This window comes from Perognathus longimembris, chromosome 20 (genome assembly GCF_023159225.1).
Source record: "Perognathus longimembris pacificus isolate PPM17 chromosome 20, ASM2315922v1, whole genome shotgun sequence".
Classification (NCBI taxonomy): domain Eukaryota; kingdom Metazoa; phylum Chordata; class Mammalia; order Rodentia; family Heteromyidae; genus Perognathus; species Perognathus longimembris.
Window position 1 is genome coordinate 17,019,680 of NC_063180.1, and position 27,021 is coordinate 17,046,700.

The 27,021-nt window shown below is 44.5% G+C and overlaps 1 protein-coding gene across 7 annotated transcripts; it reads left to right on the forward strand.

Annotated features, from left to right (window-relative positions):
* The first annotated feature begins 941 nt into the window (after window positions 1-941).
* On the forward strand, window positions 942-26,418 carry LOC125367946 (zinc finger protein 570-like). 7 transcript variants are annotated; one of them, XM_048368705.1, is made up of 6 exons: window positions 942-1,157; window positions 1,576-1,644; window positions 9,450-9,576; window positions 10,781-10,876; window positions 12,259-13,573; window positions 25,725-26,418. In XM_048368705.1, exons 1-6 carry the CDS (start codon window positions 1,083-1,085, stop codon window positions 26,284-26,286), a joined length of 2,244 nt encoding a protein of 747 aa, XP_048224662.1. In that variant the 5' UTR covers window positions 942-1,082; the 3' UTR covers window positions 26,287-26,418. The 7 variants fall into 7 exon arrangements, with proteins under 7 accessions (XP_048224662.1, XP_048224655.1, XP_048224656.1 ...); XM_048368698.1 differs by lacking the exon at window positions 25,725-26,418 and having other exon boundaries at window positions 12,259-13,680; XM_048368701.1 differs by lacking the exons at window positions 942-1,157; window positions 1,576-1,644; window positions 12,259-13,573 and adding exons at window positions 22,885-23,020; window positions 23,717-23,812 and having other exon boundaries at window positions 25,304-26,418.
* Window positions 26,419-27,021: the final 603 nt, after the last annotated feature.

Sequence of the window (27,021 nt, forward strand, 5' to 3'; positions counted from 1 at the left end):
ACTGCTTGTCTAACATGCATGAAGCCCTGGGTTCAATTCCTCAGCACCACACAAACAGAAAAAGCCAGAAGTGGTGTTGTGGCTCAAATGGTAGAGTGCTAGCCTTGAGCAAAAGGAAGCTCAGGAACAGTGCTCAGGCCCCGAGTTCAAGTCCTAAGACAGGAGAAAACCAGAAAGCCAGAGAACAGACCCGAGGAACAGTAGAGGGGAGTTCAAAGGGGGAGGGGGGCGGACTAACCATGAAATGTGTGTGGGAAAACCCTAGAAAACAAAAACAGAATTTTTTAAAATAGCTAACAAGTAATACAAGAAACTAACAGGTCCCGAACGCGCAGACGCGGCCCCGCTCACACTTCTAATCGCCACGCCACACACAGCTCTACTCGCGCAACACCGAACATCACCAGTGACCCCCCCCCCATATTTACACAATTACCGGCGCCGCCGCACACCCTCATCCCCACCTCAAAGCCAGCAGCACCGACGCGAATCCCACCACGGCGTTCGGTCCCCCAAAACTGCGACCACTCACCCGCAGACCCCGCACGCAGACTCCACCGCCGACCCCAGACGCCCGCGCGCCTGCGAGGCTCCGCCTAGCCAGCCGCCCGCGGCCAGCATAAACCGGCTCGCTCCGGACCTCCTGGGCTGCCCGCGGCCGCTTCACTAACGGGGAGCGTCCGAACACGAGTCCAGAGCTCGGTTCCCTCAGAAGCCCGGGAGAAGATCACACGCAAAACAGTCGGTCACAGACTCCGGCGTGCCGGAGCACCTGACTAGAACCGCTACCTTATAGAAAACCAAAGAAAGTTCCCAGAAGACGCCGTGGCCACACTCTACTTCCGGCCAGCACCTCTGTTTCCGGCGTGATGGGGGGCGGGGCCAAGGGCGTTAGAGCGGTCCCACCCCTCTACGCGTCGCGCTGTTGTGACGCACAGTTCGGCGCCACTTCTGGATTTTGCGAGTTGCCTTGAGTCCGCGTTTCCGGGGCGTCCAGGTGAGGCGCTACTGGACTACATTTCCCAGAAGGCTAAGGGGGCCTGTTGCTTTTCTCGCCGGAACTCCAGTGTTAGTTCGGAGGGATGCGAAACCTCTGTCCCCCGAGGATCCGTCTTAGGTCTGCAGATTACAAGCCGGCAAGACCTCGAGGGCCTCAGGTGAGGACACCGGTGGCCTGTGGGGAGCTGGGACCCTCGGGATGAATGTGCGACGGGATGTCTTACAAGTTTGTGTGGATTGTGACTGCGGAGGTCTAGTCATTGTGCGGTTGTGTCTAAATGTATGTGACTCTGACACTACATAGATATATCTATAGATGTCAGCATAGAGTTCCTTGTCACCTATGTAGTTGTGAGATCTCACAACTGTGTCCCCAAGTGACCTCTCTGAGCTTCAGCCAAATTCTTGTCCTGGACAGCCTGTCCTAAAGACCCTGAATCTGGACAGAATGTACCCATTCTTCCCACGTCTCCACTCCCACTGTACAAAATGAGGATGAGGCGGGTAATAATTTCCGTGAGTGCGGGAAGAAAAAGAAAGCAAGCCTGGCCTCATAATTTTTTTTGCTTCTTCCAGTTGCTTCCGGTGAGTCGAAGAGAAGAGGAGAAAAGAATGCGCGATGAACTTCTACAAGTAATATCCAAGGTGTGGTGAGATTTCCTTTCTGCTTACAATCATTCGAAAATACTTGCTTAATGATATATCACTAGAATATAGGTCCCTATAATCTCCCCTTTGGAGAAAAGCATAGCTGTGTCTGGTATTAAAACCTACTATCCTCCACATGTGGAATCATCACTTATATTTGAAAAAAGAAAAAAGCTTCATTTCTGCTTGCTGAATGAAAATTGTGTGCTTTTGTTAGGAAACTGAGTCATGAGGGTATTATAATAATATTTTTCTTAAAAAGAGTAGAAAACTTGAACAGACCAGATCAACATTAATGGAAAGTTGAAGAGGGCTGCCTTGGTGATCTGAGGAGAGTCAGGAGACAGGCCATGTGGCACAATGGAGGCAGGGGCTGGAGTGCGCTTTCACATCTACATTAAGATTCCTGGCTGGGGCTGGGGATATGGCCTAGTGGCAAGAGAGCTTGCCTTGTATACATGAGGCCCTGGGTTCGATTCCCCAGCACCACATATACAGAAAATGGCCAGAAGTGGCGCTGTGGCTCAAATGGCAGAGTGCTAGCCTTGAGCAAAAGGAAGCCAGGGACAGTGCTCAGGCCCTGAGCCCAAGGCCCAGGACTGGCCAAAAAAAAAAAAAAAAAAGATTCCTGGCTGGTGAATAGGCTAGGGAATTTCAGGAAAGTCCCCTGAGGTGGAGTGGGTGGTCAGTGGGTCTTACCTGGGGAGCCATACTGAGTTATAAGAACAGCAGCCTCCCATCACTTTTTTTAAAGGAAGATATCTTTACAAATATATTTAACTTTAAAATAAAAGCATGAGCCAGGTGCCGGTGGCTCATACCTGTAATCGCAGCTACTAAGGAGACTGAGATCTGAGGATGGAGGTTCTGCAGTATCCTGGCCACCCAGGACTCCTACCCACAACAAGAAAGTCACCAGCACTCAGTCAATTGGGCTAGGAGTCTTTATTTAGCCGTGCACAGAGTCTGCTCTCCATCATCGGGATGGTAAAGAACAGCAATGAGCCACCTCAGGGCTGGGTTTTTTAAATTGATTAGTTGATTATTTAAATGAGTATTGATCAGTGTCCTTGAGGTATAATAATTTGAATATTTGGGGCAAAGAAATAACTCCAGTGGGGGCTGGGAATATGACCTAGTGGTCATATGACGAGTGCTCGCCTCGTATACATGAAGCCCTGGGTTTGATTCCTCAACATTACATATATAGAAAAAGCTGGAAGTGGTGCTGTGGCTCAAGTGGTAGAACAAAAAGAAGCCAGGGACAGTGCTCAGGCCCTGAGTTCAAGCCCCAGGACTGGCAAAAAACAAACAAGAAAACCAGAAATAACTCCAGTGGTCTTTCATCTAGGTGTGTGAAAGTAGAAGATATTCAGTGTTTCTCCTCATAAAGACACCCTACACCTCTCTTCTCTACCCCTTTGTCTCTCTGTGTTCCCACACCCCTGAGAGACCTTTATAGTTATAGAATATATACAGAGACAGTACTTTGGGCATTTTGATGCCTGAGAGATTGTATTTTACAAACAAACTATCCCATTAAACATTCTTTATTTGTAAGTTTGTTTGGTGCAAACCTTAAGTCCTTATATCTAAGAAAGAAGAATCAATCATAAAGAATCAATCATAAAGAATCAGTATAGAGTCTTTCTATAAGCAAGGTGGTTCATTGAAGACTGAAGAGCTTTTCTTTTCTTTTCTTTTCTTTTGCCAGTCCTGGGCCTTGGACTTAGGGCCTGAGCACTATCCCTGGCTTCTTTTTGCTCAAGGTTAGCACTCTGCCACTTGAGCCACAGCGCCACTTATGGCCAATTTCTATATATGTGGTGCTGGGGAATCAAACCTAGGGCTTTATGTATACGAAGCAAGCGCTCTTGCCACTAGGCCATATTCCCAGCCCCTGAAGAGCTTTTCTATAAAGCTGTCTCAACTATAGAAATCTAACTTTCAGCAGATAGTGAGGATAGAATGAAAGGCCAGTGTGTTCCATCACAATCACCCGAGTTTCTTGAATACAGGTAATTGTAAGCTGGACCATGTGGGGTGTGGATGATGGACTGTGTCAGGACTGGGCTTTTAAAGGTAGAAGCTATGCATTCTAAAGCAGGTGGTCACATAGCACAGACTCAGGGCATCAATGCAAGAGGTAGATCAAGTCACAAACAGGTTAAGCAAGCCATTTACAGAAGCAGAATTTCTCAGTCTGGCTGACCTTTATTTTAACAATTGTTATCATGTTTCCCTAATATCAACTAAACAAGCATGAGCAGGCTAAAACAATCTAGTACTCAATCTTTTTTTTTTTTTTTTTTTTTGCCAGTCCTGGGCCTTGGACTCAGGGCCTGAGCCCTGTCCCTGGCTTCTTTTTGCTCAAGGCTAGCTCTCTGCCACTTGAGCCACAGTGCCACTTCTGGCTCTTTTCTGTATATGTGGTACTGGGGAACCGAACCTAGGGCTTCCTGTATTAGAGGCAAGCACTCTTGCCATTAGGCCATATCCCCAGCCCCAGTACTCAATCTTAAATGGACCAACCTGACAGTCACCATGGCATTTCTGTAACTACTGCTACAATTATTTCTATAATCTATCACTATGATCATTTTCACAATCATTACTATAGTTGCTACCTAGATATAGAGAGGAACAAGGGCTACATATATTTTTAAATGTCAAACTACAAGGAACTAGTCTCACAGGTAGGGGTGCAGCCCTCTATCATGGAGTCACTAAAATGGAGTTATAGAAGCTAAGAGTAAAATCTAAGACTGTGAAATTTTACAGGCCCTATTGTTTCTAGGAGCTGGGGAAGAGGAGGGGGGGGCTACACTCTTCCTTTCACAGTTCAAAGCCAACCCCAGGCAGAAAAGTTCCAGTGAAATTCTTATCTCCAATTAGCCACTCAAAAACTGGAGTGGTGCTGTGGCTCAGAGCGGTAGAGAGCTAGCCTTGAGCACAAAGAGGTTCAGAGACAGTGCCCAGGCCCTGAATTCAAGCCCCAATATTAATAGAAAAAATAAAATAAGAACATGATTATTTTAGGGATTTAAGAAAGAGAATTACCATGAAAAAATAAATTTTAACTACTTACTATTTTGCCAAAATTAAATTATACATTTGACATTTTTATAACATTAAAAAGTGTCATAAAGGGAGGGGGGAGGGGGAATGAGGGAGGAGGTAACAAACAGTACAAGAAATGTATCCAATGCCTAACGTATGAAACTGTAACCTCTCTGTACATCAGTTTGACAATAAAATTTTTTTTAAAGTGTCATAAATATTTTCCCATGTTGTAAACAGTATTGGTAAATGCTATGTTCTCAGACACATTTCTTTGCATGAAAGAGCTACAGTTTATACTTTCTGTCAGATAAAGTACAAACATATCAGATGTATGTATGTAAACATGTATCAAACATAGTTACACATATACATGCACACTTTTTACACACATGGATTTGTGTGTGTGTGTGTGTGTGTGTCATTGGGCTTGAATTGGGCCTGGGCAATGGCCCAGAGCTTTATTGCTCAAGGCTAGCACTCTACCACTTGGAGCCACAGAACCACTTCTGGTTTTCTGGTGGTTCATTGGAGATACGAGACTGACAGACTTTTTCCTTCCTGTGCTAGCTTATCTCATCTTCCCTAGTAGCTAGAATTACAGGCATGAGCCACCGGCACCCTGCCACACACAAATTTTAATTTTTTATGATGTAGTTTTCATCATATAGTTCAATACCATTCCATACATCTGCTTCTTTGGTGTATCTTTGTTGAACTTTTCTGTACATATGTCTTATTGATTCATAAGTGTTATTTATATAATCTGGATATGGGTAACTTATTTATTAATTGCCAGTCCTGGGGCATGAACTTCCCCCTGAGCTGCTTTTGCTCAAGGCTAGCACTCTACCACTTGAGCCACAGTGCCATTTCTGTTTATGTGGTACTTAGGAACCGAACCCAAGGTTTCATGTATGTTAGGCAGGCACTCTAGCACTAAGCTACATTCCCAGCCCCAATATGGATACTTTATTGATTATATCTTCTTGCTATTTGGATTAGGATGATTTTATGATCAGAAGGTATAATTTTAATAAGGTTGAGTTTATAGATTCTTTTTCTCTTCATAACTAGTTCTTAAGAAGTCCTCAGTCCTAAGGTCATACAAATATTTGCTTCTACGGATGCCAAAAGCTGTTTCACTTTTCTACTTAGATACTTAATCTCCTGGGTTTTGTATATGCTTTGAAAATGGGAGTCACTTTTCAATCCCTGTAGCTTTATTAATGCTCATTTTTCCCAGTACCATATGTTAGAAAACTCTTTGTGTTCTCATTGGTCTACAAGAATATTCAGTGACCATATGTGAATGGGTGTATTTATAATCTTGTTGTCTTATTCCATTGATCTACTTGTATATCCTTGTGTCAGTGTTGATTAGTTTAGCCCTTCTTCAAATTGTCATTTGTCTTTTTCCTTGGTTGTTTTAAGTACTTCCTGATTTACGTTTTATGTAATTTTAGCATAATATATGCAAGTGTTTATCTGCATGGTACTTATAGGCAGTTTTTTTTTTCTCTGTGGCATTTTCAGTAGAACAGGAAAATCCTCAACATTATCACTTCAAAGATTGTCCTTGGCTCATTTTCTACCCTATTTACAAGTGTCAGCAAGGTGCCGGGAGCTTATACCTGTAATCCTAACTACTCAAGAGGCTGAGATCTGAGGATCACAGTTTAAAGCCATTGTGGGCAGAAAAAAGCTACAGTTGGAGCTGTGAGTCAAATGGTGGAGCCTTGAGAAAAAGCTCAGGAACAGTTCCCAGGCCCTGAGTTCAAGCCCCTGAACCAGAATTTTAAAACAAAACAACAAAAAAAAAAACCTCACGTTTTTCCTGTGGGGTGAGACTATGTGTCCTTTAACCAACAACCACCAATTCTTTTGGACATTGGCTGAGTATTCTATAATTCATTAAATTCCAGCACCATCTTATTGGCTTCCCAGGACCCTCGCTCAGGTTCAGTAATTCACTAAGACAACCCACATATATGGAGATGGACCCCAGATGCATAGCAAGACACAACTTTACTTAAGATTACATTCCTATTATGAAAAATAGGAAAAATACAACTAAGGTGCAGAAGACTGGAAAATGCTTAGGGAAAGGGGTATACGTTCCTTAAGAAAGGATCATAAAGATTTCTCTAGCAAAATGTCTGAAATTGAAAGCTTTGTTTGTTTGTTTGCTTTTTTGGCCAGTCCTGGGCCTTGGACTCAGGGCCTGAGCACTGTCCCTGGCTTCTTCCCGCCTAAGGCTAGCACTCTGCCACCTGAGCCACAGCACCCCTTCTGGCCGTTTTCCATATATGTGGTGCTGGGTAATCGAGCCGAGAGCTTCATGTGTAGGAGGCAAGCACTCTTGCCACTAGGCCATATTCCCAGCCCCAAGCTTTAAGTAATACTATGAAATGTCAGCCACCACAAATTTATAAAGTTAAAGAATTTATGTGAAAATCTGGGTGTTCATGTCTCACACTGCTATCCCTACCTACATAGGAGGCAGAGATAGGACAGATTGCAGTTAGATGCCAACTCAGGCAGGAAACATTGTGAAATTCCTTCTCAAACAATCGCTGGGCACATTGTATGGACATGGGAGGCTGAAAACTGAAGGATCACAGTTCCAGGCCAGCCTGGGCAGAAAAGTCTGTGAGACTCCATCCATCTAAGAGGAAGAAGCTGTGCTTGGTAATGTATGTCTGACTACAGTGGGAAATGGAAAATATGAGGACTGCTTGAGCAGGAAGTAAGGCCATATATCAAAACAGCTCAAAATAGAGCTAGAGCCTGGCTACAAGGACAAAGCCCTGAGTTCAAATCCCAGTACTCACTTCAAAAACTAATATATAGGGCTGGGAATATGGCTGAGTGGCAAAGTGCTCGCCTCATATACATGAAGCCCTAGGTTCGATTCCCCAGCACCACATATATAGAAAAGGCCAGAGGTGGTGCTGTGGCTCAAGCGGTAGAGTGCTAGCCTTGAGTAAAAATAAGCCAGGGACAGTACTCAGGCCCTGAGTTCAAGCCCCAGGACTGGCAAAGACAAAATAAAACAAAAAATAATATATATTAATAAGAGTCAAATATTTATTGATACCATTATTTTGGTGCCAATAATAGGGCTTAAACTCAAGCCTAGGCACGGTCCTTTAGTTTTGTGGGTCAAGGATGGCACTGTACAACTTGAACCACAGTTCCACTTCTGGCTATTTAGTAATTAATTGGAGAGAGATCTAATGGACTCCTGCTCAGGCTGGCTTCAAACTTTGATCCTTAGATCTCCCTGAGTAGCTAGAATTTCTGCTATGAGCCACCAGTGCCAGGTTGTGATATACACTGGATCCTTGTGTATCTGTCTATGAACTCAGGACCTTGTACTCTTGCTTGGCTTTTTCACTCAAGGCTTTTACTCTACCACTTGAGCCACACCTCCCCTACCATTTTCCTTTACAATAGTAAAAAAAGAATTGCTTTGTTTACTTCTGGTTTCATATGGTGCTAATGAGAAGCTTATCAGCTTATCGTTCTGATTCTTGAAATTATTATTATTATTATTATTTTGGCCAGTACTGGGCCTTGAACTCAGGGCCTGAGCACTGTCCCTGGCTTCTTTTTGCTTAAGGCTAGCACTCTGCCACTTGAGCCACAGTGCCACTTCTGGCTGTTTTCGGTATATGTGGTGCTGGGGAATCGAACCCAGGGCCTCATGTATACAAGGCAAGCACTCTTGCCACTAGGCCATCTCCCCAGCCCCATTGAAATTATTTTTATGTGATCTACATTTTGTTCCTTGAAGCTCTGGGAAATTTTTGTTTTTTTCCTAACATTCTCCAACTTTTTTTTTTTTTTTTTTTTGCCAGTCCTGGGGCATGAACTCAGGGGCTGGGCACGGTCCCTGAGCTTCTTTTGCTCAAGGCTAGCACTCTACCACTTGAGCCACAGTGCCACTTCAGCTGTTCTATGGTTCTTTTTTTTTTTTAAGTTTTTGTTTTATTTGTTTTGTTTTTGTTGCCAGTCCTGGGGCATGGACTCAGGGCCTGAGCACTGTCCCTGGCTTCTTTTTTGCTCAAGGCTAGCACTCTACCTCTTGAGCCACAGCGCCACTTCTGGCTTTTTTCTATATATGTGGTGCTGAGGAATCGAACCCAGGGCTTCATGTATACAAGGCGAGCACTTTACCACTAGGACATATTCCCAGCCCTGTTCTATGGTTCTTTGGAAATACATCTCACAGACTTTTCTGCCCAAGCTGGATTCCAACCATGAACCTCAGATCTCAGCCTCCAAAGTAGCTAAGATTATAGGCATGAGCCACAGTACCCACCAGAACCATTTTTTTTTTTATCTTAACTGAAAACCAGCCTACTTCTGGAACAATGCAGCCACCATTGCCAATCACTAGAATAAAATGGCAGAATGCGTGGTGGATGGGAGAGAGCCGGATGTTTTTACAAGTCCATCATAGTTTTGTTCAATGGGTCTTAAAGAGAAACTAAGAAAGGAGAAGAAACCCATTCACTGAGCTCAGTGCTTTCTATTTCCTATCATTGGGAAATTCCACTCTACTGTCCATTCCTGGACTAATCCTTTGATATACAAAAATGGTTCCTTTTACTGCTGTAGTAAGGTAGCAAACCCTTTGATTCCTTACTTTGTCCTTTCCTGGAGAGCCTTCTACTATCTCTTCTACCATCTTCCATCTTCCCCCTTCCATTACAAAAGCATGTTTATTGTTTCAGGGATCTATGACGTTCACGGATGTGTCTATAGACTTCTCTCATGAGGAATGGGAATTCCTGGATGCTGGTCAGGTGAATTTGTACAAAGAAGTAATGTTGGAGAATTTTAGCAACCTGGTTTCAGTGGGTAAGAATAACTAATCCCCTACTCCCATCCCCTCATTTACACTCTGCCCTCAGAATGTCTCCTTTCTCTATTGAGAATTATTTGCTTCAAGTAACCAGTTGAATTTCTTTTCTTTTCTTTTTCTTTTTCTTTTTTTTTTTTTTTTTTTGCTAGTCCTGGGGCTTGAACTCAGGCCTGAACACTGTCCCTGGCTTCTTTTTGCTCAAGGCTAGCACTCTGCCACCTGAACCACAGTGCCACTTCTAGCCTTTTCTACATATGTGGTGCTCAGGAATTGAACCTAGGGCTTCATGTACATGAGGCAAGCACTCTACTACTAGGCCATATACCCAGCACCAACCAGTTGGATTTCTGCCACTCATTTCCCCTAAGGAATGGTTTGGGTTGGAATGGCATGGGAAGAGTCAGAAATGGCCACCTTCATTGGAAAGCAGCTGACATTTTCTCTTTCTCTAGTCTTTTCATATGTAGAGTAGATAACCTCCGGCCATAGGAGGCCCACAAATAATTTGTACATGGCAGAATAGACACATGCGTCTCAAATTTTTTAAGATAGTTCAAAAATAAGTTTATTATAACTAACAAATATAAAATCAGGCAGATGATGTGAAACTTTTTTTTTTTTTTGGCCAGTCCTGGACCTTGGACTCAGTGCCTGAGCACTGTCCCTGGCTTCTTCCCGCTCAAGGCTGTAGCACTCTGCCACTTGAGCCACAGCGCCACTTCTGGCCGTTTTCTGTATATGTGGTGCTGGGGAATCGAACCTAGGGCCTCGTGTATCCGAGGCAGGCACTCTTGCCACTAGGCTATATCCCCAGCCCCTGAAACTTTTTTTTAAAGTAGAATTTTTCCCAGTTTCTGCTCCCCATGAGATACAGAATTATAACTTGAACAGAGAAACAATATAAACAGAAATATAAAATTCTCATTCATTGATTGATCCTAAAGCATTCTAGTGCATTATATTTTAAGGAAAAGTCCACAAAAATATTTCACATTTTTGTAAGTGGCTCAAAGCTGTCTGCCTCTGTCAATAATTTTGTATGTCCATTGAACAATGTTATAAAATCATAATGGCCATTGGCAGAAAAAGGAAAGTATGCCACTCCTATTGAGGCCTCTCCCCCTCGATCACCAAGGGACTGGATCTGGTTTCTGGGACACCAGTCAGGTAACCATGGCTTATGTCTTTTCTTTTGAGCAGGACTTTCCAATTCAAAGCCAGTGGTGATCTCCTTATTAGAACAAGGAAGAGAACCCTGGGTAGCTGATGGAGAGGCGATTAGAGCCCCGTGTTCAAGTAAGTGAAAAATGAGGGATCCCTGGGGGAAGGTGACTTGTGATATCAGGAAATTCTTTAATGACCTCTACCATATGAACCACTATAGTTTCTACTTTCCTCCCTGTCCAAAATACCAACTACTTTCCTCTGCTCCCAAAACATATATTCCACCTACATATTAGATGTCACTCCCATCATAGGATACATTACGTTTAGAATTGTGTAGCAAACCTAAGAAATACATTGTGAGGGTATATGTGTTTTCTTTTCTTTTCCCGGTATTACTTTCCTTTTATGTACTTTCCAAGTAACTTATTACCAGCTTGTCCTAAGTTTAGCAGTTGATTCTTCCATTTTTAAGAGTAAACGAGACACTGATGGCTCACACCTACAATCTTAGCTACTGGAGAGGGTGAGATCTGAGGATCTCAGCTCAAGGCCAGCCCAGGCAGACTCTTATTTCCAGTTAACTACCTAGGAACCAGAGGTGCAGGTATGGCAAAAAATAGGTAGAGCACTAGCTTTGTTTTGTTTTTTGTTTTGGGGTTTTTGTTTTTGCACGTCCTGGGGCTTGAACTCAGGACCTGATCACTCTCCCTTGGCTCCTTTTTGCTCAAGGCTAGCACTCTACCACTTGAGTCACAGTGCCACTTCCAGCTTTTTTTCTATATATGTGGTGCTAAGAAATTGAACCCAGGGCTTCATGTATATGAGGCAAGCACTTTACCACTAGGCCACATTCCCAGCCCCTAGCACTAGTCTTAAGCAAAAAAGCTCAGCGACGGGTCCCAAGCCTTGAGGTCAAGCCCCACAGACAGGGGGAAAAGTCATTGTTAAAAGTAAAAAAAAAAAATCTTACTTAATAAAGAGGGGAATATATATAAACCTACATGATTATGATCCCATAGCATGACGAACTGAACTGTATAGAACAAGTGTATCTATGGAACTACAACTTGCAGCTAGAAATGCAAAGCTCATTTACCTTAAAAAGCCTTTAGGGTTTTATTTGCTATTATAAATATATACTTAGCTTTACACAAATACATTTATGAATGTACTTTCTCATACACAGTAGAGGAGACCTGTTTCTTATTTTCTTTTTCTTTTCTTTTCTTTTTTTCCCCAGTCCTGGGCCTTGGACTCAGAGCCTGAGCACTGTCCCTGGCTTCTTTTTGCCCAAGACTAGTAAAGAAGAATTAGATAGAACAATTCCTGTTAGGCCTCCTACTGTAAATAAAAAAATAAAGCCTAGAGCTCACTTGAGCCACAGCACCACTTCTGGCTGTGTTCTATATATATGGTTCTGGGGAATTGAACCCAGGGCTTCATGTATGTGAGGCAAGCACTCTTGCCACTAGGCCATATTCCCAGCCCTGTTTCTTATTTTCACTTTTCAGGCTGGAAATCTGTGGGTGAGACTGAAGACTTTACCCCCAAGCAGGAGCTTTGTCAAGCACAGTCATCTCAGAAGATAACAGGAGAACCCGCAGGCACTGGCCATTTCTACTCCAGCTTGAAAGAAGAGTGCAAACATGAGGGCAATTTGGAGAGGCAACTAGGAAATGAGAAGGCAAGGTGTAAAGAAGAGACAGTCACTTACAAAGAAGCCCTTGTTAACAAACAAGAACAAGAATTTAACAAATTTGGGGGAGGTTTCCATCAGAACACTCTGCTTCCCATTCAACAGATAATTCCCAAACCGGAGAAAGTATATAACCATGACACTCAAAAGAACACCTTTAAAAAAGCTTTTATGGCTGTTAAGCCCAAAAGTGCCTATATAGGGAAGAAAGTTTTGAAATGCAATGATTGTGAAAAGGTCTTCACCCAGAGCTCATCTCTCACACTTCATCAAAGAATTCATACTGGGGAGAAACCTTATATATGTGCAGAATGTGGGAAAGCCTTCAGCCAGAGATCCAACCTCGTCCAGCACCACAGAATTCATACCGGAGAGAGACCCTATGAATGTAAAGAGTGTAATAAAGCCTTTAGTCAGAATGCACATCTACTTCAGCATCTGAGGGTTCACACTGGAGAAAAGCCTTATGAATGTAAGGTATGTAGGAAAGCCTTTGGCCAGTTTGCCTACCTTGCCCAGCACCAGCGAGTTCACACTGGAGAGAAGCCCTATGAATGCATTGTCTGTGGGAAAGCATTTAGCAATAGATCCTCTATTGCCCAGCACCACAGAGCTCACACTGGAGAGAAACCTTATGAATGCAATGTGTGTGGGAAAGCATTTAGCCTGCGTGCATACCTTACTGTACATCAGAGGATACACACAGGAGAGAGGCCCTATGTGTGTAAGGAGTGTGGGAAGGCCTTCAGCCAGAATTCACACCTTGCTCAGCATCAGAGAATTCATACTGGAGAAAAACCTTACAAATGTCAGCAGTGTAAGAAAGCCTTTAGCCAGATTGCCTACCTCGCTCAACATCAAAGAGTTCATACTGGAGAGAAACCCTATGAATGTATTAAATGTGGAAAGGCTTTTAGCAATGACTCATCCCTCACTCAACACCAGAGAGTACATACTGGAGAGAAACCTTATGAATGTAATGTATGCGGGAAGGCTTTTAGTTACTGTGGCTCCCTCACCCAGCATCAGAGGATACACACTGGAGAGAGACCCTATGAATGTAAAGAATGCAAGAAGACCTTCAGGCAGCATGCACATCTTACTCATCATCAGAGAATTCACATAGGGGTGTCATTCTCCACACCCAATCCAGCCAATCACCATGCCCTGTAATCCTATCTCTTGAATATTTCTGCAATATGTACTCTCTTTATCTGGTTTTCATGTTGTCACCTCAGTCTGAGATTCATCTCTCCCAGACCACTGCTGTAGCTTTCTAGCCATTCTTCCTGTGTCTGTTTCTTTTCTCCACTGCTGGGGCTTGAACTCAGGGCCTGGGCACTGTCCCTGAGCCTGTTTGTGATCAAGGCTAGCACTCTACCACTTGAGCCACAGTGCCACTTCTGGTTTTTTTCTGTTTATGTGGTACTGAGGAATTCAACCCAGGGCTTTGTGCATGCTAGGCAAGCACTCTACCACTAGGCCATATTCCCAGCCCCTCATGTATCTATTTTTGCATCCTTAATACCATTTTCCACAAGGCGTCCAATTTGAGGGAGGTTTTTTTTGTTTGTTTTTAATTGTACTAGTACTGGGCTTGAAATCAGGACTTGGGCACACTGTTCCTGAGCTCTTTTGCTCAAGGCTAGCACTCTGCTATTTGACACAGCTCCACTTCTGGCATTTTGTGGTTAATTGGAGATGAGTCTCACAGACTTTTCCTACATAAGTTGGCTTTGAACTGTGATCCTCAGATCTCAGTCTCCTGAGTAGCTAAAATTATAGGTGTGATCCACTGGAACCTGGCTCCAAACATGTTTTTACAGAAATAACACAGCACAGGTTCCATTTAAGTGCTTTTTGTAAAAAAAAAATAAAAGGCTTCCCATTTAGTTCTTACATACCACTCAGCTTTATTTTATTCCAATCTTTTGCACTAGCCATCTCTCAATCCTAAAAGTTTAGATTTTAAAAATTCATAGTAGATTTTAAAAAGTCGTAGCTGGAGCTGGATATGTGGCTTAGTGGTACAGTGCTTGCCTAGCATGCATGAAGCCGTGAGTTCAATTTGTCAGCACTACATAAAACAGACAAAGGAAGTGGTGCTGTGGCGCAAATGGTAGAGTGCTAGCCTTGAGTAAAAAGAAGCTCATGGACAGTGTTTGGGCCCTGAGTTCAAGCTCCAGAACTGGCAAAAAAAAAAGAAAAAAGAAAAAGGAAGACGAGGCCGTAACGAACATTTCTATGGCAACTGGTTTGACTTTGAGTTTTCTTTAATTCTCAAAGGAGGAATCTAGAAGGTTACTGTATTGTAGCGATATACTAAATGAAAGTATCTTGTAAATTGACACGTATTAGATGAGAGCTTTGCATGTAAAATGCTTACACTGCATTGCCATTAGAGATACCAAAAAATGATAGGTAACAGTTTGAGTACCTACTGTGAATCAGGCAATGTTCTACAGACTTAGCATATGTTACCTCATTTACTTCTCTTGGCTCGAACATGTACAATGGGCAAAAAGTATGCTTCCCAAAGCACTAGGATGTAACTAAGAAAACTTTTAAGTGGTGATTGGTAGACTGTCCTCTGTGTGAATAATGATTATAGACACAAGTAGTAGGCCTGTGACACTTATAACCAATGTATAAAATTTCTAAAGAGAATGGATTGGATAAGCAAAGAATGTAGAATCGACTGGAAAGAATAAAGAACTTACATTTAGATTGAGGAAATAGTAAGGGTCATGATACTAAACAATATCCCAAAGGAATTCGTAAGTTCCATAAAGACAAGCCCAGATCATTGTATAGGTGATTTCAGGTGATTTTGACAGGATATAAACTATGTGTTATAGAAAAAAGTTTTTTTTCTTTAACCCAGAAATTGCAAAACAGAAAGGGCTCCTGGGAGGAAACATACAGACAGAATGAAATGAATGAATAAAAAATCAATGAAGTTGCTTTTGCTTCCATACACAGACACGAGGAGACAATACAAAGGCCATCACAAGCCACCCCAATACCACATTCTCATAGGATTAAATCCCAGAGCTTGTGGCCAATTAATGTTTAAATATGAGACAGTAAAGTTTCTGAACCCAGAAATCCAGAGAAAATTAGGACTGACATAAGCTGAATAGAGGATCACATTTCTTCTTAATTCACAGACTGTACTACCAGCAAAAATTCCGTAGATTTCTACCCTTCAGTTTCACAAGTTCTGAAATTCTTAAAAGTGCAAATTACTTGAGAAAGGCAAAATAATGGAATCTTACATAATTGTAAAAACTGTGCACAGGATAAGAGTTCACACTAATAGAGAAAAAGGGTGCATTTGGGAATAGCCATGAGACATGTGCAAAATAGAGCCATAGTGGACTTTTCTTTGTTTTAATGCCAGTCCCAGGACTTGAACTGCCGGCCTGGGTGATGTCCCCGAGCTCTTTAGTTCGAGGTAAGCGTTCTACGACTTGATCCTCAGCACTACCTCTAGCCTTTTCAGAGTAGTTTATTGGAAATAAGTCTCACAGACTTTCCTGCCAGGGCTGGATTTGACCTTCGATCCTCAGATTTGTAGCGCTCAGCATACTGAGTGGAATTGTAAGTGTGAGACAGCTGTGCCGGGCTCTTTCCTCCTCCATCTGTGGGCTGCTGCGGGAAAGCTCAGCTTCGACATGGTGGCTGTCACGGGAGGAATGGGCATCTTGACAACTGTTCAGAGCAGCGGCCGCATCAGCCTTTAGTGTGAAGGACTAGGACAACTCCATCTTAAAACTGCAACCATCTTGTTGTTTGTGTTAAGCTAAGAATAACCCAGCACGTACATAAAACCTGAGAAATGGGGGGCTGGGACTATGGCCTAGTGGCAAGAGTGCTTGCCTCCTACACATGAAGCTCTCGGCTCAATTCCCCAGCACCACATATATGAAAGATGGCCAGAAGTGGCGCTGTGGTTCAAGTGGCAGAGTGCTAGCCTTGAGCAAAAGGAAGCCAGGGACAGTGCTCAGGCCCTGAGTCCAAGGCCCAGGACTGGCAACAAAAACAAAAACCTGAGAAATGGCTTGTATATGGTAAAACTAACCAGGCATTGTACAGATTCCAGGAACAAAGCCGTTGGTTTGGATGTTTATGCCGGATGACCACCCTGGAATGTCCCCAGACCAATTTTAAATATCTGAAAAGTCCTTTATCAATTTCCAAAGAACCCCTAGCCAATCAGATTTGTCCTCACACCCCAACCCTGCTTGCACTACTTTTTTTTTTTTTTTTTTTTTTTTTGTAACCTTGTAGTTTTTTCCTTTAAATACCCATGTAAAACTCTGCTCAGGGCCTTCCTCCTAACCTCCACTGCGAAGGTGTGTAGGACGAGGCCCGGGTTGCAGTTCGCCTAAATAAAGCCTTGCTTTTGCATTTTGGAACGTCAGGCTCTCGGTGGTCATCTTGGTGGTCTTCTAGGACTTGGGCACAACAAGTGACCCAAGATCACAGAATACCCAGAAGTACCACGGATACATCTCAAGGCTCCCACGGTGCTGTACGGAACCGTGCCCAAGATGGCCGCCCCCGGGACATCGTCCCATGGGCGCGGCCATCTTGAACTCCCTGCCCGATCTCGGAACCCCCAAGAATCCCGTTCTTTACTGTGAAGTTGTGGGTGGTGGAGTCTCCGCGCAGCTGGAACGCGTCTCCTTGGGAGGGGGGTGGGCCCCCCGTGCTGGGTGCCGGTCAGAGGTACAGGGCCCACGGTCGCCGTGAGAAGCAAGGTGGAGCGAGCACCCCGTGTGGCATACGGAACGCCGGCTACGGTGGCCTGGCGGGTCGGCTACGGCGTCCCGGATGGGTCAATGTTGCCAGGGGGCCGGGGCGCGGGTGCGGATCCCGGGGACCGGACGCGACGGGACGGCCCTCCGGGGCTGGCGGCTGAGGTTTGTGACAGGGCTCTGGAGCGCCGTGTTGGCGGGGAGATGGGGACTGAGGGAGAATCTGTCCAGGAAGGTTTCTCAGTGAACTGTCGTGACCGGCCGTGGGGAGTGAGTGGCCGGTTGTAAGGGTGCTCGTGGGTTGGGGGTGGGGGCCAGCCGTGGGTCCGATGGCGAGCCTTAGGGCCGAAGGACCCTCGGAGAGCCCGACCGGGCCTGCGGCGGGGGCGCTTAGTTCTTTGGGCGATAATAATTTGGGGACTGTGGAGACTCTGGGATTCAATATTTGGATACATGGTTTGGGCTGTCATTTATTAAGATCACGGATTAAGTATTGATGAGTACTTTAGGTCATGGTCTAAATATTAATGACGGACCTGTAGTAGATGAAGGAATGGGGAGCAGAGAGGTCAGTAGGGGCGAGTGATTGGAACTGTCATTCGTTGGGTGGGGTGAGACCGTTGTCAGTCATTAGGGTATCATGGAGATAACAGTGTAGGTTTGTGATTGGGATGTACTTTGCTATTTGAGAATCAGATTGGATGAGTGAGATTTAAAGTGACTGGCCAGCCTTCCATAGTCAGATTTGAATATGTTGGGATATGAGTCATTACAACACCTCTGGGCCAGGCACCAGTGAGTCACCTGTAATCCTCACTGTGTAGACTGAGACCTGAGGATCACAGTTTAAAGCCAGCCTGGCAGGAAAGTACCCGAGACTCCTATCTCCCATTAACCACCAAAAACTGAAAATGGAACTGTGGCCCAAATAGTAGCATGCTAGCCTTGAGTAATAAAGCTAAGGATGGAGCCCAAGCCCTGAGTCCAAAGCTTGGGACAGTTACACACACACGTACACACACACACACACACACACACACACACACGCCAGAGACTGGGAACACCAAGGATGTCTCTGGTTAAGAAGTTTATCGGAGTTGAGGGAATTCTGGAAATTCAGAATTGGGGACATAAAGATTAAAGATCAGAGTCTGTAACCGTGTATAACAGGAAAGGCTTTCACCACTTGACACCCCCCAGGTTGAGTAGCCAGTTCTATTGGGTCCCACTTTGCCAGAGACTTCCTCAAATCTCTTTTGAAATTCTCCCTTCTTTTGTAGCTCCCCACAATAATATACATGGTTCCTAAAGATCTAAACATATTAAAGCCACAATGATGTGGTTTCACTTACTCAGAAATCTAGTACTTGGGGCTGGGAATATGGACTAGTGACAAGAGTGCTTGACTCATATACATGAAGCCCTGGGTTCGATTCCCCAGCACCACATATACAGAAAAGGCCAGAAGTGGTCCTGTGGCTCAAGGGGTATAGTGCTAGCCTGAGCAAAAAGAAGCCAGGGACAGTGCTCAGGCCCTGAGTCCAAGGCCCAGGAATAGCAAAAATAAAAAATAAAAATAAAATTAAAAAAAGAAATCTAATACTTGGTACTTGGTTTCTTCTGTTTCCTTTAGCGTTCTTTCTGGCAAAGGTAATGCCATGCCAATCTGTGGGACCATCTCAGGAGTGAGCATGCCATCTTCTTCTGTGGCCATCAGGATGTGCATGATGATGATTTTTTGTTTTGGGTTTTTTTTTTAATTTTTTTTTTTTTTTGCTACTGCTGGGGCTTAAACTGTCCCTGGGCTTCTTTTGCTCAAAGTTAGCACTCTACTATGTGAGCCACAGCCCCACTTCCAGCTTTTTCTGTTTATGTGGTACTGAGGACTTGAACCCCGGCTTCATGCATGCTAGGCAAGCACTCTACTACCAAGCCACATTCCCAGCCACATGTGTATGATATTTTCTTTTTTGCCAGTCCTGGAGCTTGAATTCAGGGCCTTGACACTGTCCCTGATTCTCTTTGTGTTCAAGGCTAGTACTCCACCACTTGAGCCAAAGCACCACTTCTGGCTTTTTCTAAGTAGTTTATTGGGGATAAGAGTCTCACAGACTTTTCTGTCCAGGATGGCTTCAAAGTGTGATTCAGATCTCAGCCTCCTAAGTAGGATTACAGGTGTGAACCACCACACCCAGAAGTTATGATCTTAATTGTGGTTAAAAAGCAGTTTACTGAACAGGTATCTAAGGTGATAATGTCAGATTTGACTGAAAGACCATACTGAGTCTGGAAAATAGGGATTTTTTTTTTCTGTGCTGGGGTTTGGACTCAGGACCTGGACACTGTCTCTTAGCTCTTCCACTCAAGATTAACACTCTACCACTTAAGCCACAGCTCTACTTCTGGCTTTCTGCTGTTTAATTGGAGATAAGATTCCTGCAGACTTTCCTGTCCAGGTTGGCTTTGAACTCTAATCTTTAGATCTCAGCCTTCTAAGTAGTATGGATAGGCCTGAGATACCATTGTCTGGCTTCAAAAACACTTTTTTTTTTAATCTAAGGCTTCAGTTCCCAAAGGAAAAGAAACTAAATGAGGTAGTTACTGTAGTTTTGCCTGATATTATAGTTTTAAACATGCTTTATTTGACCTCCAATGATTACTTCTTTATGAACTTCCAAAAGAATCATTGAAGATGAAACCACCACCACCACAAAAGTTGCAGCTGCTTCTCAAAATGAGTTTCTACTAAAAGATTGAGCAAGTAGTTATTAACCTTGTCTAAGACAACAAATAGAATAGAAATAGATTTGACATCTTAACCTAGTTAATTCCTAGTGAGCAGCTTGATTTCAGCTATGTTTTACATTTTTCTTGACTGCCAGCCATTGTAGTTAATTAGGGAATGAGATAAGAAGTATAAAAGGTTGGAAAAGGAAAAAACCCTACATTTGTAGATGAAATACTTGTACAACCCAAAACTCAAAAGGACTTACTCCAAAAAATATAGTTAAAGCCAGGAACCAAAGTTTCTATAACCCTGGCTACTCAGGAGGCTGAGATCTGAGGATCTTGGTTCAAAGCCAGTTGGGACAGACAAATCCAAGATACATATATTCAGTTAACAGACAAAATTTGGTAGTGAAGGTGTAGCTCAAATGGTAGAGCACCAGCCTTGAGTGAAAATGCTAAAGGACAGTACCCAGGCACTGAGTTCAAGCCTCAGTACCAGAACAATTCGTATGTAAGTACGTACGTATGTAAGTACATACATACGTAATTTTTTTGTCATTCATAGGGCTTGAACTCTGGACCTTGGTGCTGTCCCTAAGTTCTTCAGCTCAAGGCTAGTGCTCTACCACTTGAGCCACAGTGCCACTTCTGGTTATCTGGTGGTTAATTGGAGATAAGAGTCTCACAGACTTTCCTGCCCGGGTTGGCTTTGAACCGTGATCCTCACATCTCAGCCTCCTGAGTAGCTAAGGATTATAGGTGTGAGCCACTGCCACCCAGCACATAGAAATACTTTTTAAAAACCTAAGTCAGTGAGCACATTTTTACCTAGCATACTGTAGGCCCTGGGTAAACATCCAGTACTGCAGCAAAATAAACAAAATGCTCTTCTAGTTATATTCACATAACAGCTTCAACTTAGAAGGTTTGAGTTAAATGGTAGAAACAGTGATGTAAAACATAGATTTCGGGCTGGGGATATAGCCTAGTGGCAAGAGTGCCTGCCTCGGATACACGAGGCCCTAGGTTCGATTCCCCAGCACCACATATACAGAAAACGGCCAGAAGCGGCGCTGTGGCTCAGGTGGCAGAGTGCTAGCCTTGAGCGGGAAGAAGCCAGGGACAGTGCTCAGGCCCTGAGTCCAAGCCCCAGGACTGGCCAAAAAAAAAAAAAAAACAAACAAACATAGATTTCCACACTAGATTTACATGGGGAATTTGCAAGTTACACATCCGGCCTGATTCTTCACAGCTGTTCTTTTGTTCTTTCTCCTTCCTCTTCCTCCTAGTTTCTACTTTCACAGGTCTCAAGTCTTTCCCCCAAAGAACAGCAAAGAATGATCAAGTACCAGGTGAGTGTGACATTCAGGAGCACAGTTTCCCTAGAAAATATGTTTTATCAGAACATGTATCACTTTGACAATGAAGGGGGGAAAAATGTACACCAGCTTGGTGCTGGTGGCTCATGCCTGTTATCCTAACTGCTCAGAGATCTGAGATCTGAGGCTGAGATCTGAGGATCGCAGTTCAAAGCCAGCCTGGACAGAAAAGTCCATGAAACTCATATCCAATGAACTACTCAAAAAGCCAGAAGTGATGCTGTGGCTCAAGTGGTAGAGAGCTAGCCTTGAACAAAGGAAGCTCAGGGACAGCGCTCAGGCCCAGAGTTCAAGCCCCATGACCAGCAAAAAACAAAAAACAAAACAAAACAAAAGACAGGCACTTTGCCAGAGGTTCACACATGTAATCCTAGCTATGCAGGAGAATGAGAAATGAAGATCGAGGTGTGAAACTAGCCTGGGCAGGAAAGTCTATGAGATTCTTATCTCCAATTAACCACGAAAACCAGAAGTGTAGCTGTTGCTCAAGTGGCAGAACATTAGCCTTGAGCAAAGAAACTCTAGGACAGCTCCCAGGCCCAGAGTTCAACCTCAGGACTGGCAAAATAGATAGATGACAGATAGAATGAAGAACATGCACTTTGGGCTGGGGATATGGCTTAGTGGTAGTCTGCTTGCCTAGCATTCATGAAGCCCTGGGTTCGAATCTTCAGCATCACACAAACAGAAAATGCTGGAAGTGGCGCTGTGGCTCAAGTGGTAGAGTGCTAGCCTTGGGCAAAAAGAAGCCAGGGACAGTGCTCAGACCTTGAGTTCAAGCCCCAGGATTGGCCAAAAAAACAAAAAACAAAAAAGAACATGCACTTGTCACAGGTTGGGTTCTTAGGAGAACAAACTTAGAGATGCAATTTACCACAGTGATTCATTGAAGAGGTTTTTGGGTACCTGTAAGGCAATGAAGGAAGCAGGACTGGGCACAGAAAAGTGTTGGACTGAGGCCTGAGCTGATGCCACAAAATGCTGTGCAGCTGGATGTCCCTCCATGTTGTCTCAAACTGAATTTAGGGCTTTTGTCTTGCCCTAATAGTATATGCTTGTCACCCCAGAGACACGGGGATGCCTAAGTAGGATTACAGTGTTAGCTAAATTCTGGCTGAGGAAACTGAGACACCGGAAGCAAAGCAGCTTATCTAGAACAGAGGCCAGTGACCGAGCTGGGACTTATCTCAGGCCATCTGACCTCTATCGGATACTTTGCCCCTCACATTTTTGTTCTCTGTGCCCAAAACCAGAGGCTGCCCACAGCCAGTATAATATACATCTGGTTCAACCTCCATCCTCCTACATTTTCTGTTCTTTGACTCCCTGCTAAACTCTTCTGCTGCTGGCTACATGTTTGTGGGCCTTGGGGCTCTGTCTTTGCAGACAGAACCTCTTCTGTGTGACTGATTGACACAGCTTTAGCTCCATCTGTATAGATTCTGCCGCAAGACTGCCCCGTCCCCACCTAACTGCCTGCCAGGTGTCTCCATTTCTATGTGACTTGAGGTGAGAACTCGTGAGATTAAAGCACGTTACCACCATTTTTTTTCCCTCCACATATCTCAGCTTCTACAGAAGCCTGTATCCTTCAAAGATGTGGTGGTGGGATTTACCCATGAGGAATGGCACCGACTGACTCCAGCTCAGAGGGTCTTGTACCGGGATGTGATGTTGGAGACATACAGCAACCTGGTCTCAGTGGGTAAGGAAAAGCCTCATCACAAACTCCCATCAGTTTTTCACTGACCACCTTGGCTTTGTCAGTCGCTGAAAGGAAAGGAAGCAGCTCAAGCCTCTAAAGTAGCCAAGCTCTGGAGGCTGGCCTGTCATCCTAGCTTCTCTGGAGGCTAAAATCTGAGGATCCTGATCCAAAGCCAGCCCGAACAGAAAAGTGTGTGAGACGCTTGTCTCTAAGGAACCACCACAAAGGCTGGAAGTAGAACTGTGGCTCAAAGTGGTAGGATTCTAGCCTTGAATGAAAAAGGTAAAGGGACAGTCCCCAGGCATTGAGTTCAAGCCCCAGGATTGGCACACATAAACCACACACGCACACACACACACACACACACACACACACACACACACACACACACACACAGTTGAGGCCCAGAGAGGTGAAATTACTTGTCGACAGTCACTTTCCTAGTTTAAAGTGAAGCCCGCGTGTGAACCCCAGCAGCCTGGGTGTAGATTGCATTTCTAAGCCTTCTGCTGGGCTGCCTCTGTGAGACCAGCCTAGAGTCTTAGTGGTCCTGGGTTAGCAGTTGGGATTGGGTTGGGATGATGTGTGTATGGTCCCCTCGCACATTCAGCATCTGCCATAGAGCTCTGGCAGCTGCCTGCCAGACAGGAAGGCTATGGGGCCTTGACTCAAGGATGGATTACTTTCCCGGAACAGGTTATGAAGGCACCAAGCCAGATGTGATCCTCAGGCTTGAACAGAAAAAAGCACCATGGATCTGTGAGGCAGCATGCCCCACCTGCCAATGGCCGGGTAAGTGGTGAACCCAGCAGTATGCACACCATGTGGGGCTGGCACTTTGGAAGAGTGGCTTGGGGTCCTGCGCTTAATGCCTTAATGCTTTCTGAGCTCTTCAGCTTTCTTAATGACCTTTCAAACTTTGTGTGCCCTGATTCCCCTATAGCAAGCTAGGCCCTCCTTCTGCCTCGACTGTTGTTGTTTGTTTGTCTGTTTGCCAGTCCTGGAGCTTGTTTTGTTTTGTTTTTGTTGCCAGTCCTGGGGCATGGACTCAGGGCCTGAGGACTGTCCTTGCTTCTTTTTGCTCAAGGCTAGCACTCTACCACTTGAGCCACAGCATCACTTCCAGCTTTTTTCTATATATGTGGTGCTGAGGAATCGAACCCAGGGCTTCATGTATACGAGGCGAGCACTTTACCACTAGGCCATATTCCCAGCCCCTCCACTGTTGTTTTTTGCTGTTGGCTTGCCAGTCCTGGGGCTTGGACTCAAGGACTGAGCACTGTCCCTGAACTTCTTTTGCTCAAGGCTAGTACTCTACCACTTGAGTCACAGCGCCACTTCCAGCTTTTTCTGTGTATGTGGTACTGAGGAACAGCCCAGGGCTTCGTGCAGGCTAGGCAAGCACTCTACCGCTAAGCTACATTCCCAATACAGCCATATTCATTTAGTTCCATATTGTCTGGCTTCTCATTCTACATTGGGAAAGTTGAATAACTGTTGGACCTATAAAGCCTAGAATTTTTAGTTTGGGGCCAATTAACAAATTTGGGGGATAGGAATTTGACTTAGTGGCAAGAGTGCTTGCCTCTTATACATGAAGCCCTGGGTTCGATTCCTTAGCACCACATATATAGAAAATGGCCAGAAGTGGCACTGTGGGTCAAGTGGCAGACTGCTAGCCTTGAGCAAAAAGAAGCCAGGGACAGTGCTCAGGCCCTGAGTTCAAGGCCTAGGACTGGCAAAAAAAAAATTTGCAAACTCCTGCTCAGTAATGCTTGCCTCTTTTTCCTTCTTTTTCTGTGCTGATATTGGGAGTGGAACGCAGGACCTGGGCATTATCCCTTAGATATTTCAGGTCAAAGTTATCACCCTCCCACTTGAGCTACACCTCCACTTCTGGCTTTTCAATCTTTAACTGGAGATCAGTCTCACAGATTTTTGTCTGGGCTGGCATCAACTGTGAGCTCAGATCACAGCCTCCAGAGTACCTAAGATTACAGGGTGAGTCCCTGGTGCTTGGCTTTAGATAATTGTACTTTGCCTTATTTTCTGTACAAACCAGTAATCTAATACATTCCTTTTGTCATTTGTGGTCTTGAACTCAGGGCTGGACAAAAATAAAAAGTAAAAAAATCAACAACACTCTTTATGAATCATACCTTTGGTTCATGGCTTGCACTCTCTCTTCAAATATCCCTTAAACTTAAGGGCATTTTTAAGTAGCTTTGTTCCAGATCATACTGTGTAAAGATTCATGAGGGTGCTTTCCTTGTACTTTTCCAGAAAACATCTGTCAAGTTAACATCCTGAGGAAAAGGCAGCAAGACAATCTTTCGAGACAAACAGCATGCGTCAGCAAGAAAACACTGCCCAAGGGGAAAATGCTCAGAGGCAGTAAGAGTGGGAATATCTCATTTCAAAATCCTGATCTTTCCCCTTCAATTCAAAGCCCCCATAACTGGGATCCTTGTGGCAAAATTGAGAGCTGTCATTTAGACTCGATTGGTTTTCAGAGAAAATATGCAAACAAACAAGAGCAGTGTTGTGGGTCCAGGAAACTGTTGCGGGGCACAACCAACTCTAGAAGAGGTAGCAGAGAAACATCCTGTGCTTGTGGTCCCTGCGGGAAAGCTCTCAGCCACGGCCCGGCACTTCTGTATAAACCAGCAGGAACCACCAGTTGTACTGTGTACAAACGGAAAAGGGTTCCACCAACAGAGAAACCCCACGTCTGTGGCGAGTGTGGGAAAGCCTTCTGCTACAAGTCTGAATTCATTAGACATCAGAGAAGCCACACAGGGGAGAAGCCCTATGGATGCGCTGAGTGTGGGAAAGCCTTCTCCCATAAATCAACTCTCATCAAACATCAGAGGATCCACACTGGGGTGAGGCCCTTTGAATGCTTTTTCTGTGGGAAAGCTTTCACCCAAAAGTCCCACCGCACAGAGCACCAGCGAACGCATACAGGAGAGAGACCCTTTGTATGTGCCGTGTGTGGGAAGTCGTTTGGTGAGAAATCGTATCTCAGTGTCCATCGGAAGGTGCACACAGGAGAAAGACCTCATCGTTGCAAAGAATGTGGGAAATGCTTCAGCCAAAAGTCATGTCTCAACAAACACTGGAGGACCCATACAGGAGAGAAACCCTATGGATGCAATGAGTGTGGCAAAGCTTTCTACCAGAAGCCAAATCTCAGCAGACATCAGAAAATTCATGCTAGGAAGGCAGCCTGCAGAAGCGGGAACCTCACTGGAGGAATGCCGTGATCAACAACAGGAGTACTGTCAGCTGGGTGCGGGTGGCTCACACTTGTAATCCCAGCTACTCGGGAATCTGAGATCAGAGGACCAAAGCCAGCCCGGGCAGGGAAGTTTGTGAGACTCTCATCTCCAATTCGCTGCCAGAAAGCCAGAAGTAACACTGTGTGGCTCAAAGTTGTAGAGTGCCAGCCTTGAGCACAAAGGCTCAGGGACAGCACCAGGCCCTGAGTTCAACCCCCCAACCAGGAAAACAAACAAACCACAACCCCCCTTCCAAAGATTCATACTTTTTCCCAGGTGCTGGTACATTATGGCTGTAATCCTAGCTACGCAGATGGCTGAGATCTGCGGATCACAACTCAAAACCAGCTCAGGCAGGAAAGCCTGTGAGATGCTTATCTCCAATTAACCAACAAAAATCGGAAAGTGGCACTGTGGATCAAGTGGCAGAAGCATTAGGCTTGAGTGAAAAAGCTCAGGGACAGTGCCCAAACAATGGGTTCAAGTCCCAGGGCTGGCAAAACAAAACAAAACACACTTTTACTGGGAATGGAAGAATTTATTATAATTTTTTGTCAGTCCTGGGGCTTGCTTGAACTCAAGGCCTGGATGCTGCCTCTGAGCTTTTTTGCTCAAGGCTAGCACTATACCACTTTGAGTCACAGCTCTACTTCTGGTTTTCTGGAGATAAGAGTCTCAGACTTTCTTGCTTGGGCTGTCTTCACACCACAATTCTCAGAT

Coding starts and splice junctions, on each gene's coding strand:
- LOC125367946 (XM_048368705.1), top strand. CDS start 1,083: ATGCGAAACCTCTGTCCCCCGAGGATCCGTCTTAGGTCTGCAGATTAC. Junction 1,645..9,449: donor TTCTACAAGTAATATCCAAG/GTGTGGTGAGAT, acceptor TTATTGTTTCAG/GGATCTATGACGTTCACGGA. Junction 13,574..25,724: donor CAGAGAATTCACATAGGGGT/GTCATTCTCCAC, acceptor CAAACGGAAAAG/GGTTCCACCAACAGAGAAAC.